A 17,046-nucleotide genomic window follows, 5' to 3' on the forward strand; every position below is an offset into this window, starting at 1 on the left:
AAAATTGCAACTACAAAAGTTGAGAGAACATGGTTAGGTTACTTTTCTTCAAAGTATCCTATATATCTTTTTGTCAACACCATGATATTGACATGCCTGATAGAGTACTCGTTATAAGACATGTACAAAACAAAATCTTTTTACAGTTGAGCATTATTATCGAAGTGATATATTTAATGCGGTAATAGATTTTCAATTGGTTGAGTTAGATAGCAGATTCACAGAGAGAATAATGAAACTCCTTATTCTTAACTCAACATTGGATCCTAGTGATGGATTAAAGTCATTTAATATTGATGAAATATGGATGCTTGCTAATAAATTTTATCCTCAAGATTTCATTAAATCTGAGATATTGGCTTTAAGACAATAATTGAAATATTTTAGTTTTGATGTGATTTCTTAGCCACAGACCCACAGTTTCAAGATTTGTCTTCTATTACTGCATTATGCAGACGATTAGTTAAAACAAATGTGTCAAAGTTTTATCATTTGATTGATAGATTGATTCATCTAGTGTTGACTCTTCATGTTTCTATGGCAACAACAAAACAGACATTTTCAAGGATGAAAATTATTAAACATCGACTTCAGAACAAGATAAAGGATGACTTCCTTGCATAATGTATGACTATTCACATTGAGAAAGAATTTCTTTGATCATAGTATTGATTTAGAGATAATTATTGATGATTCCTACACTTTGAAAAAGCGTAGGTCACAATTCAAATAGTTTGTGTTTTGTATTTGCATGACATCTTTATTTATTGTTTTGTTGTTGTTTTTTTTCCTTTATGTATGAATTTGCATTTTAAGAGGTAAGGCTCATTACGTTCCCCTATTAGATGTATATTTTATTTTTAATTAATAAAATTCACTCGTACTATCGAGTTTTTATTTATAAATAAATGAGATTGGAAAGTTCAGCTCACCCAAATTTTAAATCTTGCCTCCGTTCCTAAAACGGGTTCTATGCATAACTTGCCTCTTGCTCGTTCGGTGTGCAAGGCATGAATGCGCGCTACTCGCATCCGTACATGCATAGAGTCAACCACCCCACAAATACTACTCAATTACAACATTTCAACATGCAATCCTCGTATCCATAATTACAGTTTCTATCCTCCAAACATGGTAGATGTTCGAAGAAAAAATAAAGGGCAATGTAAGAACTAAATTTTATCCGTATATAACACATAATGCATGAGCATGCGTTACGCGTAGATATAAACGCAAGAACGTTCGTATGAACATGCATGAACGCATTATTCATGAATGCATGTCATGCTCGAGCATGTGGTTTTCCACACGGGTTAGTTAATGTCATCTCTTTGACTTTGACTGGACTTGCCAAACAAGCAAAACTACTAAAGACATGGGAACAAATGTCGATAAATGTGACACGATCTTAGAGATCAACTAACAACTGAGAAGTGGAGGGTGATCCCAGAAGGAGTGCCACCACTTCTTAGAGCTCAGCAAGAACATGCCCACTAACCCATCATGGAGATCATGGTGCTTGGGCTTCAAGAATGATCCAACTATAAATAGAGAAATCATGCTCCAAATTGAGGTACACAATTATAATTTAGAGCTTACCACTTATTAGAGCACTCAATTGACTTAGGCATTGGAGTATCTTTTGCAGATACACCACCCCCATTCGCGGAGTTTGAAGGTGCATCATTGTTGTCCAACTTCTCTCATAACTTGGTGTTAGCACATTTTTTTGATGTGATAAATTTTGATCTTAAACAATCTAATAACATGATGACACTTATACTTTTATATTTTATTACATAAATTAGTTTTTCCAAAAAAATATGCATGTTATAGAGAAGTTTTTCTCTAAATAATCACATGAATAGTATATGAGATTATCCTGTGAGAGTAAAGGAATATATATACACATAAGTTTTTCTCACTAAAAAATCAAACCGAGATAACAAGAATGTCTGCACTCTCTACCAAAGTCCTAAATTTGAGCCGTATGATCAGACTAAATCAGACTGCCCAAAAACCGCATCCAACTGTCCTAGTCAGATTACACCCTTTCCATATTATCCTTTACCCAGTTTGGGTATCTTTATTTCCACTCCATTTTCTAATATCGCCACCCTTATCTCTCCCACTCTGAACTTCTCCCATGGCCACCAGAGAGTGAAGCCACCACAGTGACTGAAGAAAAAAAAAATGTTGGCATACCCTAACAGTGGCAGACTGCGCTGCCCTATGCCCTCCCAATTCCTGCACCCAAGCAGCCCCAAATGTATTCTCTTCCCAAACTGCTCTCGCTCCATTCCTTGCTTCACCAGCAGCAAGTCCAAGTTTTGCACTGTGGCCCTGCTTCTGCCCAGAAAGAATGGCAAGGGGTTTGGCAGCAGAGCTTTGGCCGAGCCCCAAGTTTCGGTTGGTGCTCCTCAGGGTTACCCTCAGCCCTTCTCTGTCAAAATCCCTGTTGGTGATAGACATGTGAGTCAGTTTTGAGAAATTTGGTTTACTGCTAATTTGAAATAATGTATATATATGCATTTTATTATTGGGTTTATCTTTTATCTTTTGTTTATTTTATAGATATTGTGAGTACCAAATTGTGTGAAATTGATGCTAAAACTAAACTAAATATGGTGCTAGAAGCTTTTGTAGAAAATTAACTATGTATGTTTTCTTCTGTTACTGCTAATAATAGTTGAAATGGATGAGCTATTGAATGTGGAATAGAATAGGATGGAAAACCCATTTTGGGAAAAATGTTGGCGTACAAACTTGAAAATTAAACATGGCCTAGAAAATAAAGAACTTGAAAATGAAACAAGCTAAAAAGGGAAAATAAAAACTGTGGGTCTTGCTTATCATTTCAAGCAAACGTCAGGAAACCTAATCTGTTACTTCATGTTGTAAGACTATTTTCGTTTGAGCTATCTTATGTTTTCTTTGAAGGGCTCTTATCATTTGTAAACTTATTTCTTGGAAATTTGTTCAGTTTGCTAAACTCCACAACCTAGTGATAATTTGTGGCAATCTTGAGAAATGGGCTAGAGACAAGATGTTATAATAGTTTCTCAAACCTTTTTTTAAATAGTGGCTGAAAATGCCGTTAGTTTCTAATAGGTTGTTTATCAGTTTAGTTGTATTTTATTGAGATTTGTGGCATAGTTACTTGTTTAATAGAAAAGGATACACTAAATTAAGCTACATTGTATGATCATGTAATATTTATTTGGAATTTTTTTACAGATTTTGGTTGAGACAGGTCATATTGGGAGACAATCTAGTGCTGCTGTTACAGTGACAGATGGAAAAACCGTAAGTTATTATTTGTGCCTGAAAGTCAATGGTTGCTTTTCCTAGTCTAGTACTGTTTTCTGTTCACTTGCAGTAGTCTTGCCATTTTTTTTTTCTGTTTTGTTTTTATGTTTTGAGTAAATTTCCGCTATGAAAAGGCCATTTGTTTTTACTAACATGTTGTTAATCATGGGTGAAGGCAGATATTCCGAGGAGAACTAGCAGTGGAAACCCTTACCTCAACCAATTGGCAGAGTAATTTTCTATGCTCTAAAAATATTGTTCTTGACATAGGCATGATACTTTTTGGGATCACTTGAAAGCACTTGTAACATGACATTGTTATTACACTAAATGTTTCATTTGTGGATAACAAACAAATTAAGCTGTGTATTAATTAATTTATTAATCAGGACTGGTCTGTAAAACGATAAATTATAACCTATGGCAGTCATGTGCATGCCCTTTAGTTTTAATTGTTATGTCTGTTTACATATACACAAAACATGTGTGCTTGTGTGTTTGTTTACCTGTGTCTGCAAATATGGATAAGGTTATGTAGAAAGTTAGAATTCAAGTCCTGGACACTATTCAATTTTTATTTTTCCAGTTTTGTCTTTTCTTTCTCCTGTTTTATGTTTTATTTATTAAATACAGTAGGGCAACGTATTAAGTTGGAATGTAGATTTATATTCAGATGGAAAACTAAGGACTTAAATTGCATGACATAAGTTTACTTTACAAGCTTAACATATATGTGAATCTATAAGTTCTTCAAATTGATCAATCCAGTATAATTTCATCACATATCCTCACTATAAGATGAATTTGAAATATTTGAATTTGGTATCCTTGTGGTGACTTCTGTTTCATTTTGTATTGTTTTTTATTTCCTCATAATGGGAGACTGTTCAATCCAGGAACATAATGTGATAGGACATGTGTCTAGTATTGTGGAAAATTGCTTTTGCTTACACCCATTTCAGTTTTTTCAAGTAAATACCTTTTATTTAGTTATTGTGAATCATCTTTGTAATATCATAATTTTATTGCAGAATTTATTAGGAACATTTTGGTTACTGGAGATATTGAAGTTGTGAAGAGGCCATATGTATGGGTATCTTCATTCTTAATTGGACAAAGCTCATGGCTGATTTCTACACCAGTGGCACAATCACGTGATATTATCAAAACAAATGCGGTTTATGAGATTGGCGAGTTTTTTGAATTAGGAATCCAACTATCATACTTGCTACTATTGTTAGGTTTTCTTGGGATTGGAACCTTCTTTGTGATTCGTCAAGTGCTTGTGCGTAGAGAACTTGATCTTTCTGCCAAAGAATTGCAGGTAAGAACCTGTGCTTTCCATTATACACTGTTGATTAACATTGACAATTACCACACATTCTAACTCAATTATGTGCAGTAAATTTAGGCATGCTCAATTCTTTAATCTTTTGCTACTATAATTGATATTGGACAGAGGTTGTCTACAACCAGTTACTCACATTATCTTTACCTCTTTTGTTGTTTTTTCTTTTTATTGCCTTTCTAAATATCAGGAGCAGGTAAGGAGTGGTGATGCTAATGCAACTGAGCTTTTTGAACTTGGGGCAGTAATGCTAAGGAGGAAAGTTTACCCAGCTGCTACTAAGTACTTGGTTCAGGCAATTGAGAACTGGGATGGGGATGACCAAGATCTCGCTCAGGTGTGATGAATTCTTGGACTTTTATGGTCAAGTAAAGCACATTGTACTGGATCCAAAAAACAGAAATTATGCATTATGGCCTTAGAAATTATGCATATTGTACTGGGTCCTGCTTAGTTCTACTGTATGTGTTGGTGTTTCCATCTCCTAAAGCTAGTGACTTCTGTGACACCACATGCATACTTGGTACTTGCTTCTGTTGTTTCTGTTAATGCTTTCAAAACACCACTAACTTGTCACTATGACTCATGCCTACTCGGTGTTGTATGTGTAAATGCTTTGAAAACAGCACTAACTTTTCATTATAATTCATGCCTGCTCAGTGATGTTGTATATGTTGGTGTGTCCAAGGTTATACATCTTCATATAAATACTGAAAACCTGTTTATTATGTTGACACTTCCCAATGTTCCCGATGTAGCATTTACCAATAGTTTTGGACTTTAAAATCTATCCACCCTGCCCTAAAAGTAAATAAAGAGGCAATTCATAGGAAGAATTGAGGAAAATAGAGTGAAAATTAAGAACATCTAAACAAGATTGTATTTCCATTCCGTTTTTTAAATCATCTTGTTTGGGCCTGGCTTATGAATTTTCTGATATTGTTTTTCACATTCCATATATTTGAATAGGTTTACAATGCCCTCGGTGTCAGTTATGTCCGTGATGGGAAGCTTTCTAAGGGAATTAAGCAGTTTGAAACTGCTGTGAAGCTTCAGCCGGGCTATGTCACAGCTTGGAACAACCTTGGCGATGCCTATGAACAGAAGAAAGACTATAAGGCTGCTCTGAATGCATTTGAAGAAGTGCTCCTATTTGATCCTAACAACAAGGTGGCACAACCACGGCGAGACGCTTTGAAAGACCAAGTGAAAATGTACAGAGATGTCCCTGTGAAAACGAAGGAGAGATGATTTGACATGGTATGTAACAATGTATCAATTGTTATCCGATCTATGGTTGATGAGGATATTATTCAGCAACACCTTCTTTAAGTCTGCTTAGCATGACCTGAAATAGTTAATGGTAGTTGAGGTATCAGTGGTTTGCTGTGGTTCCAGATTAAGGCCTGCCTTCAATAGTCCCATTTTCAATTTCTAGTATTTTGATCTGTAAAACTTGATTCATAAGTAGGTGAGTAAATACCCTTTTGTATTGTAAGTTAGAAATATATTTTACAAAGTGAAATGGTGTGCATGTTCAATATATTTTACTAAATAACATAGTAAAAAATTGTATGGTCCAACTATTTTCCCTTAAAAAAAAAAAAAATGGCCTAACAAGTGCATGGTCAATATGGTTTTCCCAAGGTATTGGTTCATTTACAATTCACTGTCAGGTTCATACTTCCTGTTGGCAAAAACAGCCGGTATATTGTATAAGTTAGGTGTTTCCAAATCTGAAACTTGGAACACCCTACCAGTTTTAGACATTTCTCATAAATTGTATAGATTTCCCTTGCCATTTAGTTTTTGGGCCAAGTGTTCATACCCCTTCAAAAATTATATTATCATACAAGTGGTGTTTGGAGGAAGGCCTTGATAGCATGAGTCTGTATAGCTTGTCAAAAAGATGAAAGATTGAAATAAAGAAACAAAAGAACAAAAGTGGAACCTTACATGTTTCACAAACTTATCCACAAAAGAGAACTTAGACAATTTTACGCGGACAGAAAACTTTATTTCACTTTATTCAAGTTTCCCATTTGCACTCGAAAGAAATGATGGCTTATTGCATATCAGACATGAAGTGATCATCAACATCTTCATGAAAACCAATAATGCATGGAATACATTTTTTTATTTTGAATGCAAAGACCCGTGAAAGATAAATGTGATAAAAAATGGTGGAGACAGCAAGCATCTCCATCAATTATTCAGAGGACTTGAAGATTGCAAAAGTTAAAAACCGATCTCAATAAATATTAGAACTCTTGAAGCAAAATTCGGAGGTTGTTTTACAGAGGAAACACTAAAGCTAAGAATTAGGCACTTGCATCCAATATTCTATCATTCATTTCACTATTCTCCTCTCATTCACCCAAAATACTTGGAGTGGGATACTACAATAGGTTGCCCAAACTTGTTTCGAATAATAAACCCTTGTGGCTGCCTGCCCATTTTTTAATAATGAACCATCAATATTTAGGTTCACATATCCTTGTTCAGGAGGCTGTTTAATTTTATAATTTAGTGTTTCTATTTTATTTGAAAATTAAGTTCAGTAAATAAAGCCAGTTAATAACTTTTTGGTTAGCAGTCACCAGATAAGTGTTGCATGCATGCATATATAATTTGAAGTATTATTCAGAAACATTGATAGGGAATAAAGTGAGCTCTCTGAATAGTGAATACTGTACATTCTATATAAAGAAAAACCAACACTGGTAAGCTAGTCAGCTAAAAACCCTAAATACATGGTTGCCTTTTTCTCAAAACAAGAATCACAATCACCTATATATATTCACAGGCCATGAGATGTTCTGAGGTGGCATTAAGGGTGGGAAGCTTCACCTTTGGTGGGTCATGACTTGCATAAGACCTCTGAGGGTAGAACACAATGTACATGGTTTGACTATTTTGATCATTTGGGTCACCTTCACCTTGCAATGTATATAGTAGCTGTCCTGCACCATACCTCCCTAGAAGTTGGTATGATCTCTCTGATTGATCCATTGCAACACAAACATCATCCCCACCTTATATATCATCAAATCAAAATAAATAAATAAACTTCACATTTAGTAATTATGCTCAGCAGCCTATTCCCACATGTTGATGTCCAGGGTCACCAAATTTTGATTAAGGAAAAATGCTTGAGGCACCAAATTGTTTACCAAATCTAATGATGTGTTAGGACATGTCTTGTTAAAAATAATTGATGTTCAGGGTGGGTCCAGACTTGAATAAATGAAATACTGTCACATTATTTGGTGAACAGATTTGGTAGATGTAGCGTTGATGATTTAACAATCCAGATTAGAAGCATATTAAATAGATTGAATCAAATAATTATGCACCATTTCAACTAATTATGTGGGTTGTGCTGCAGCCCTATGATTGATGAAGTTTTTTTTTTTGGCCATTGTATGATTGATGAAGTTGAATTAATGTGATTTGAATGGAGAAAGAAAGTAACTCACAGGCAGCTAACTCTATCTGCGTTTGGTAAATAAAATCCAGGGCTGCAGAGATTTCCTGCTCAAACTCACTAAATGGTCCGCTTCTGAAATTCATCTTTCTCAGCTTACACAGTCCCTCCCCCAGCTCCATCATTGCTCCTCTATGGTTCTAACCATACATGCACAACAACATTCAAAACTAACCAACCAATTAATTGCAATTGTCTCACCTAATTTATTTATCAAATTTTGCTCACTAAATAGTGTGACGGTGCCAATGACCATTTGGTTTAATGGAAAACATCAATGACAATTAATAAATTTAAAAAAATGATGTGACAGTATTTTGATTATGCAAATCCCACTTTGAATCTCATATATTATCAACAAAATATTAACATTGATACAGACATATAATTAATGGGTACTACTGAAAGATGTGTCAGTTACCTGATTATGTGTTAAATGTATTCTTCAAATTTTATTCACTAATGATGTGTCAGTATTTCAACTAAGAAAACCTAAGCCCCCTTTGAATCTCATTCATTTCTAACAAGATACTAACTAACAGTATACGTCTACAGATAACTAACCTGATTGAATAGGTGATGGAATCCCACAGCACATTGTAGAATGCCATGAATAAGAGTTCTGGTGGGTTCTTCAGCATTGTTCCAAAGTGCTTCAAGGAAGTCATGGCACTTGTAGTACTCCCTTGTGTTGAAGAGGACCACAGCTTCATCAAAGTTACAGTCCTCTGCTTCATCGCCCTCACCTTCAGAGGTGGAACTAGAATGTCATTGTTTGGGGCCAATAAACATATTTGTTACAAAATTTTCCAAATTATTACATATATTTTTTCAAATTTTTTGTAAGAGATTGAGAAGAGTCACATGAAAGTTTGGGGTGCCATGGTGGCTCCAGGCCTTCATGTTGTTAGGCCACTGCTCACCTTCAACAGCAGAGAATCGATACGAAATGCGAAAGGAATTAGATGATGAGTAGCTGCTGGGATTTGTGTAAGGCTTTGATGAATGAGAAGTAGAAGCAGTAGTGTTGTTGTGTGGAGAGGGAGAAGAGAAGCTGCAGGTTGCTGGGTTGGTTTGAGAATTAGGGAGAAGAGAGTACTGAGGATGGCCATGGCCAGCTGAGATTGATGATGAGAGACCTACAACACTGAGAGCAGATGGAAGAGCCATGGGGTGATGATGGTCTAGTGGAGGAAATTTTTTACAGGTCTACCCATATTTTTTCTTTTTGGCTGCATTCTTGTGGTGGAGGCTCAGAATAAACTACCCAAATATTAAGGGATAAGAATTGTCACTCACTCTCCCTTTCCTTGTCCTTTTTAAAGTGATCACTAATAGAGTTGTCAAAAAAAAAATGTGATTAATAATAGTTTATAAAAAAAAATGATCAATAATATTAGGAGAGGATTCAAGTCCTAGTAGGCTAGTAGGTTAGAAATACGGGTTGCACAAATAAAATGAATTTGTGGATAAAATAATTGTCAACCCAGAGATAAATGAATTTGGCTCTTCCCAACTAGTTATTAATTTAGTGATATTTATCTCTCCGGTCTTAAGTTCGAATCTCGCTTTCCTAAATAAAAACAAAGAAAATGAATTGAAATGCTTAAGAGTCCGTGTAATTATCTCTATTTAATTATTTAAAAATGTTATCAAACATTTCTAACCATGAGTACCAGTCGAATGCCTGAAAATTTCAATCTCCCCCTCCCTCTTTTTACAAGAATCTCAGCCTTAAAATCTGCAGTGAGAATACACAGCAGTTCTCACTTTTCTAAAACAGCAAACTACTAAAGCTGTCTCACAAGAGCACCAAAAAGCTGCAGAGCCACACAGGATGCAAATTTCCCATTCTTACCAAAAGTTACTTGGTGATGGTATCTTTCTTAACCCCCTCTCCTTGCGGAAGTGATAATGAGAGAATCGTTTAGACTTGTGTAACTTCATTCTGATACGGGGAACCTTGCGAGCAACTGCTTGCCATATCATCTGGACAGCGTCGCCCTCCTTCGATGGGTACTGAAAGTCGTAGAAATTTTGAACCTCCTGCAATCTCTTCCACATTTGTGTCCACTCATCCCTCCCAATGCTCCTGGTGAGGTTTACGAGAAAGTTCTTTTTGAGAGCATCCCTTGTTCGAACAAATATGCAGAACTTTGAGTAGTCAAGCACATCTTCATATGGAAGCTCGATGTCATCACTAATGATGACAGGGACACAGTGGCTAGCAATAGCATCAAAAAGACGATTTGATGACGGGGTGTCACCAGCTATGTTAAGGCAGAATTTGGAGGAGTGCATTCCCTGGGTAGCCTTGTTGATTCCACCTTTTTGAACACTCCCAAATGCAAAGTGCACATCTTTTTCATCTTTTAGAAGATAAAATAACTCTTGCCGAGCAAAGCCACCCTGAACATATGGAACCAGAAAGTCAAGAACCACGAGTAAATGATGAACAAGCAGCCTAGACCAAACCAGAAAATGAAAGACAATGAAGGAAACAGAAGGAAAAAAATTGAAACACTTGAGAGCTTGAGGAATCAAATGAATGCCTTCATTTGCTCATTTACATTAAATGCAGCATGATGCTTCCTACAGAACCATGAGTCCAAGAGGGGTGTTTCCTCTTTAGAACTCTGAAGTATTTGTGTACAGAAATATATCAAATGTTAAGCCAACACAGAAAATGGTCAGACCGTGAGAAATCAAAGACTATGGCTGGGAAGCTGAAAGGAATTTTAATGGTGTCCACATGCAGGTCAAATAACCTTAAAGAGGCCATGTATTAATAGTAAAAAGTCATAAGCTACCTGATGAATATGAATTGTGAACTTAAATTGACAATAGAAGAAGACTATTTCACCAGTCATTTTTACTTTTTTCGAAGGTAACGAAACTCGTAATACGAAAAAGAGCACCAAGTACACAAGTGAAGGGTAAGCCACTAGAAGGATAAAAACAAGAGTTGAATAAGGCACAAGTTATTCAGGCAAATATTGAAAAGAATAACTAAGAAATCATCATCTAGCAATTAACTGCAATAGGGAGCTGAGTTCTGTATATATTTCTCCTATTCCGTTAATTGTCTTTCAGAATGCAGAGCATAGATGTGTCTGAGCATCTCTAAAAATATGTTTCGCCACAAAATTTCTTAAGATTTTTGGAAGATAAAAAAAAAAAAATAATAAAAATAAAAAAAAAAAAAAAAAAAAAAAAAAAAAACCTACACAGATTTCTGCTTTTCATGATTCACTTTCTGAAAATACGATGTTGAACCAGTTAACATGAAAAGATATCAAACATTTTATGTTGCATGCCACATATGGCACCCCCTTCCTGATAGCATACTACATGTAAGCATGTAACCCTAGAATCTTGAATAATCTCCTCTAGGTATCTGAACCTCTGCATCATATGCAGATTTAATCTAGATATTATTGCTATTACAGTGATAATAACATATATGTAACTCTTGTAAAATAAAAAGAAAATAAATAAATGTACGTAACACTTAGTAGCTCACATAGTATAGCATGTGGATCATTTATCTAATCTTCGATACTTTTCAAATTTATTTAAAAATCTTAGGTGAATTAGTTTAATATAGCTATTAGTCAGTAATATAAAATTCCTTCGCAGAGTACCTAGCTTGATCTGCTCAAATATGATGGTCAGCATTAACACAATTGCAAAAGCACAGCATAGCAAATAAAGAACAAAACAAAAGCCTTTCTATGAGCACACAAGTCCCAGCTTAAAGCATCTTCAGAGAACGTTAGAAACAGAACCCAGAAAATTATACACTACCAAGTTATTTTCCATCAAATGTTAACAGAAACCAACAAAAGTAAGTAAAGGAGAAGAGAACGTACATCTTTCCTATATATTGCTCCTTGGAAGTAAAGCAAAATTGGACGGCTATCAAAAGTAGACGAGTCATTCACAAAGGATTTGATTACATGCTTGTAGGGTGCAATGACGTCTTTCTCCACATTTGCTATGTTTGGAGGATACCTCCCAAAGTCTGAAAGTATGAATGTTGCAGGCCACAGCTTCATCCTTGCATCTAGAAGGCTATTTGGATGGTGAGCCACAATTAAGTGGTCTATTCCCCCTGAGCTCTTCCATTCCTTTTGAGCTGTCAAATAGTTCACCAATTGATCTTGTAGCAACTTGTTATTGCTCTTCTTTTGGTGTGGATTTGTCTTGGAGAACCGGTTATAGCTTAAGGAAGAAAAGAATGGTACAAATATAATGTCAGCTTCACTAGCATTGCGCACTCTTATTGCAGTTTGTGCATTTGGGGGGTTGGGAAGTTCTGAAGAAAGGAGGTCCAATGTCAGCCAATATTCTATACTGTGTTGCAAATTCAACCCACCAGGATAGTTAGGTACTTTAGTTTGAAGATCTGGCCAAACACTCTTCCCTTGGGGTTTCCAATCTAAGAGTCCAAAATGAAACTCAGGGGGTAAATCATACATAAATACCTTGAGAACTACTTTTTCATTGGTGTTACACTTTACACCACCATTAGCTTGGGATGCTTCGTTGTCTTGGGATGAAGATGATGATTCTTCTTCTTCGTTATCCACAAGGATTGATCGATTCCCAATTGAGGGTTCGACATCATTTTGCCTCCCAGTTCCAGAAATCTCTTTGTCAATCATGGCAAGAAGTTTGGAATTGGGCAACAATTTATGGTCAATGAAGTGAGGACCACTGGTTGAACGCAGCACAAAGAACCAAGATAATATGAAGAGTATTGATGTAACTGCAAATAAACAGAACAAAGATTTCCGAGTAATAATCGTGAGGGACGAAGCATTCCTTTCGGCCATTGCAATTCCCATCCCAAAAGATCAACAATGTGTTCTATGAATCATGATTTTTAATGCCCAGAAAATCGAAAACTATGAAAACCCAAGAGAATCAAACTAAATGATCAAGGAAACACATTACAGAATAAAACAAATCCATGGCATTAAGCTGAATGAATCTGACATTGATCAGAATAGATCCCTCTAACCATTCAATGCCCACCACAGTAATAGAGAATGTAGTATAATGCAGAAACTTTCACCACCCATAAGAGAAAATAAGCTCTAGATTGGTTTCCTGTGTAAAAGATGGATTCAAGATAGTGAGCTAACCCATGAAAAGAGATCTCATTATACTCATACCATTGTTTTCTCTCCCTGATTCTACATTGACTAGAATATTAGAAACAAAAAAATATGAGAATCAGCTCAGCAAAAGGTGGCAATGAGAAAACAAACAAAACCCAGATGAATGAAATCCAATCTGACCAAACCCACCAAGAGAAAGAATCCAAAACCCAACCTAAAGCAAAAGAAGGAACAGAAAACCAGAGCCAAATTCAAATGGGGGTTGTTTGATTTGTTGAAGAAGAAGAATCAATAATGTGGGCTCGTACCGTAGAGGGAAGACAAGGGCAGAAGAGAACAATAGAGGTTGTTGCAGCAGTTGGTGTTGTTTTGGCTGATTATGGAAGCAATTCTCTCTCACTGAGAAATGGAGAGTTTCTCTCTCTTCTGTACCAAGTAAAGAGGACTAGGAAGAAGCGTGGGAATAGGGTCTATCTGTTGAAGCGGGCTATTTGGCTTGACTACCGTTCTTGTCCTTGCGGACTCGTCTTTCAATGCACCCTTCTCTACTTCTTTTCTTTATACATTTTTGGCTAGTGTAGTCATATTTTTCTTCTGGGTTATTGGAATAGCCGGTGTAGTCAGTACTCAGTAGTGAGTTTGTTTTTTTAAGGGTATTTCAACTTGGGCAATACTTGGGTGCACGCATCCACCCTTTTCCTAAAAATTCTCGTTTGGCAGTGTAGTTAGAATTTGAATGGTTTATTTTTTAGATCACTTATTAAAGATTATTTTTGTAAAAAATTAATTTAATCGAAAATTGTTTGATTATATAACTGTTATTGAATAAATAGACAATCTGTATTTAAATAGTAATTTTTTTGACTAAATCGTCTATTTATTCGATAACAGTTACATAACCAAATAATTTTCGATTAAATTAATTTTTTGTAAAAATAATTTTTAATAGGTGATCTAAAATATGAACGGTTCTTATCCTAAACCTATACTACCAAATGAGAATTTTGGGAGGGAGTGGATGCGCAGAGGTGCACCCAAGTATTACCCTTTCAACTTCGGATCTCTTAGGGAAATGAATATTTGGCAAGATGCAAATAAAAGATTTAAAAAAAAAAAAGATAATATTTGGGTCACTCTTAGGGGGTATTTCAAGGTCACCCCATCCCCTCAAAGTTCGATTTCGGCAATGCCGGCACATGATCGAAACCGTTCATTTTTTAGATAATCAATTAAATATCATCTCTGTAAAAAATCAAATCAATCGGAAATCGTTTGATTATATAACTGTTGTCAATTAAGTAAAAAAAATTGATGGTTTTCAATTAAAGAGTGATTTTTTAACCAAACCGTTGATTTTTTCTATTTAATCAACAATAATTATATAATCAAACGATTTCCGATTGACTTGATTTTTTACAGAGATGATCTATAATAGGTAATCTAAAAAATGAACGGTTCCGATCATGCGCCGGCATTACCAAAATTGCGATTTTGGGGAAAGAGGTGACCTTGGGGTACCCCCATGGGGTGACCCAAGTAGTGTCCAAAAAAAAATACAGAGTAACAAGTAATCAAAGTACTAATGTTGCTACTTAATTTTAACTCAACCATGATTAACAAAATTATGACTATTTATATTTATACTATAGAAATGAACACACTTTTCTCACTAAGAAAAAGGAAAATACAAATATAAACCTTCAATCTCTAGAAAGCTCAATAATATATGCCTCTATTCCCCTCCTCCTCCACCGATCTCAATCTTATAATACTGAAAATATGCCAACCTAGAAAAAAAAAAAAAAAAAAAAAAAAAAGAGAAAGAGAGAGAGAGGGATGGTATTTTACCTTAAAGAGCTCACTGCTCACCAGCTAACTAATTTTCTTACTCAAAATGGCAGTTGGTTGCATTATTGCATTTCAGAACAAAAATTATTGACGTGCAATCAGTACTGAACTTACAAGTTACAACATTGCATTATATTATATATCCTCAATAAAAAAAAACACCAACTTTATTTAATAACATACTATATCACACTATAAAAAATATTAATCAACCTCACAAATATATTCAAGTTGAAAAAAAAAAAAATCAAGTGACAACTATAGATCAAATGTAATTGTCGAATATTAGGTAAAAACGCTACGCGCCACAACAGTTTAACTAGTTAACGAACACGCGCCGACTGTCATTTAGATTAACAAATCAAGTGAGCGTCCTTCGAGTAATTTTAAAGTGTTTTTCAGCCCTTCAGACATCACCTTGCAATTGCAAGTAATGGGGATCTTAAGAAAGTGATCCATTATATTATAGTCTTTAAGAATATATATATTATAGTCTTCTAAAATATATATATATATATATATGAGTATATGACCCATTTTGTGTTAAAACTTAAAAGTACCAAAGTGTCCCTAAGAAAAACATCATATATATTATATAGCCAAGACTTGGTTTGACATAGCTCCAGCGAAATTAAATTTTGTTGTAATCGTGTGCAAGTATGACAGGACTAAGTCCATTGCAGTCCTATCCAACTTGATTAACCCTAAAAAGTAATATTCATCCGCTCCTCTTTTTGTTTTTTTTATCAAAATTATCCTTGGTTGTTATTTAACCTACTAAATTATAAGGTCTAGGTCCCAAATGAGATCCGAAATTCAGGATCCAAGGTCCATGGTTCAAGATTTATTGCAGAGTTCAGGAGCCAAGATTCGGGTCTAGGGATTAATGCTTAGGGTTTGGCCCGAGGATCCAAAGATTCTAAAGGCATATGTCCCTGCTCCATTCCATTAACAAACCAAACTAATATATATGTTTTTAAACTATATAGATGAAAACAAAAAGGCTAAAGTTCAATTTAAACACTAAATTATAGGGGGTATTTCAACTGCATTTATTATCTATAAAATCATTAAAAAACATACCCTATCTAAAATCTAAATTGAAAAAATGAATTTATCTTCCTCTTTTCTTTTTTTATCTCTCTCCACCTCACACACTCTCTCTCTTCCCTCTCTTCGGCCAACCCTCCCAACTCAGCAGTCTCAGCCTCTCTCGACCCCATCCCCACCACAACCCGCCGGACCCTTCCTTTCCACTTACCCGAGTCTCTCTCTCTTTCTCTCTTTTCTCTCATTTTTCTTCTTCTTCCCCGTGTCTCCCTTCTCTCTCGCGTGACTTCGCACAATCGGCCGTGACTAGGCCAACTCCGGCCAAGCTCAGCTTGTGCAACACCACCAGCCACCAACCACCAGCTCGCAGCTCCTCTCTCTCCCCCCGACCATCCCTCTCTTCTCTTTCCTCTCTCGCGCGACTCCCTCCATGTCCGCACCTCAGCCCGGCCATTTCCCGGCGGCCCAAGGCCACCGATGGGTCCCCCTGGTGCCGGCCATCCCCCCACGAGCTATAGTTGGGGTCAAGAAGGTTGTGGTGGTGGTGGTGGGAGTGGGGTCAGGAGGGGCTGGGTTGACAGGGTTGGCCGGAGATAGAGAAGTGAGAGAGAGAGAGAGAGAGAGAGAGAGAGAGAGTGAGTGAGTGAGTGAGGTGGATAGGGGTAAAAAAGAAAGATATGAAGAAAAAATTATTTTTTCAATTTAAATTTTAGATAGGGTATATTTTTTAATGATTTTGTAGATGATGCATGCAGTTGAAATACTCTTTATAGTTGAACTTTAGCCAAACAAAAACCTAGCAGATTATATGGCTTTAAAAGTTTAAAGTGGTATTTGACCCCTTAGCAAAAAGGAAAAAAAAAAAAGGTATTCGACAC

General features: G+C 35.8%; 3 protein-coding genes across 6 annotated transcripts; 1 reads left to right on the forward strand and 2 right to left on the reverse strand.

Annotated features, from left to right (window-relative positions):
* Positions 1-2,074: 2,074 nt before the first annotated feature.
* LOC147282809 (Tetratricopeptide repeat (TPR)-like superfamily protein) lies at positions 2,075-6,217 on the forward strand. 4 transcript variants are annotated; one of them, XM_086246924.1, is made up of 6 exons: positions 2,075-2,472; positions 3,238-3,306; positions 3,485-3,540; positions 4,351-4,633; positions 4,848-4,994; positions 5,627-6,217. In XM_086246924.1, exons 1-6 carry the CDS (start codon positions 2,194-2,196, stop codon positions 5,906-5,908), a joined length of 1,116 nt encoding a protein of 371 aa, XP_086103050.1. In that variant the 5' UTR covers positions 2,075-2,193; the 3' UTR covers positions 5,909-6,217. The 4 variants fall into 4 exon arrangements, with proteins under 4 accessions (XP_086103050.1, XP_086103051.1, XP_086103049.1 ...); XM_086246925.1 differs by having other exon boundaries at positions 3,489-3,540; positions 4,551-4,633; XM_086246923.1 differs by having other exon boundaries at positions 2,076-2,472; positions 3,489-3,540; positions 4,341-4,633.
* Positions 6,218-7,238: 1,021 nt separating this feature from the next.
* LOC147282810 (DUF309 domain protein) lies at positions 7,239-9,425 on the reverse strand. Its single transcript, XM_086247963.1, has 4 exons — positions 9,068-9,425; positions 8,709-8,890; positions 8,137-8,284; positions 7,239-7,692 (listed from the first exon to the last, which is right to left on the reverse strand). The coding sequence occupies exons 1-4, from the start codon at positions 9,312-9,314 to the stop codon at positions 7,448-7,450; spliced, it is 822 nt and encodes a 273-aa protein (XP_086104089.1). The 5' UTR covers positions 9,315-9,425; the 3' UTR covers positions 7,239-7,447.
* A 332-nt stretch (positions 9,426-9,757) lies between these two features.
* Positions 9,758-13,715, reverse strand: LOC147282811 (putative arabinosyltransferase ARAD1). Its single transcript, XM_086248037.1, has 2 exons — positions 12,017-13,715; positions 9,758-10,553 (listed from the first exon to the last, which is right to left on the reverse strand). Exons 1-2 carry the CDS (start codon positions 12,992-12,994, stop codon positions 9,999-10,001), a joined length of 1,533 nt encoding a protein of 510 aa, XP_086104163.1. The 5' UTR covers positions 12,995-13,715; the 3' UTR covers positions 9,758-9,998.
* Between the last annotated feature and the right edge of the window lie 3,331 nt (positions 13,716-17,046).

Source organism: Dryas octopetala, chromosome 6 (genome assembly GCF_963921425.1).
Source record: "Dryas octopetala chromosome 6, drDryOcto1.1, whole genome shotgun sequence".
In the NCBI taxonomy this organism is placed as follows: Eukaryota; Viridiplantae; Streptophyta; class Magnoliopsida; order Rosales; family Rosaceae; genus Dryas; species Dryas octopetala.

Excerpts from the sequence above, each read along its gene's own strand:
- LOC147282811 (XM_086248037.1), bottom strand. The coding sequence starts at position 12,994 with ATGGGAATTGCAATGGCCGAAAGGAATGCTTCGTCCCTCACGATTATT. Across the intron at positions 10,554-12,016 it reads GAGCAATATATAGGAAAGAT|GGTGGCTTTGCTCGGCAAGA; the intron begins GTACGTTCTCTT and ends CCATATGTTCAG.
- LOC147282810 (XM_086247963.1), bottom strand. The coding sequence starts at position 9,314 with ATGGCTCTTCCATCTGCTCTCAGTGTTGTAGGTCTCTCATCATCAATC. Across the intron at positions 8,891-9,067 it reads TCGATTCTCTGCTGTTGAAG|GTGAGGGCGATGAAGCAGAG; the intron begins GTGAGCAGTGGC and ends CCACCTCTGAAG. Across the intron at positions 7,693-8,136 it reads GCAGATAGAGTTAGCTGCCT|GTGGGGATGATGTTTGTGTT; the intron begins GTGAGTTACTTT and ends ATGATATATAAG.
- LOC147282809 (XM_086246923.1), top strand. The coding sequence starts at position 2,194 with ATGTTGGCATACCCTAACAGTGGCAGACTGCGCTGCCCTATGCCCTCC. Across the intron at positions 3,307-3,488 it reads CAGTGACAGATGGAAAAACC|ATATTCCGAGGAGAACTAGC; the intron begins GTAAGTTATTAT and ends GGGTGAAGGCAG. Across the intron at positions 4,995-5,626 it reads ATGACCAAGATCTCGCTCAG|GTTTACAATGCCCTCGGTGT; the intron begins GTGTGATGAATT and ends ATATTTGAATAG.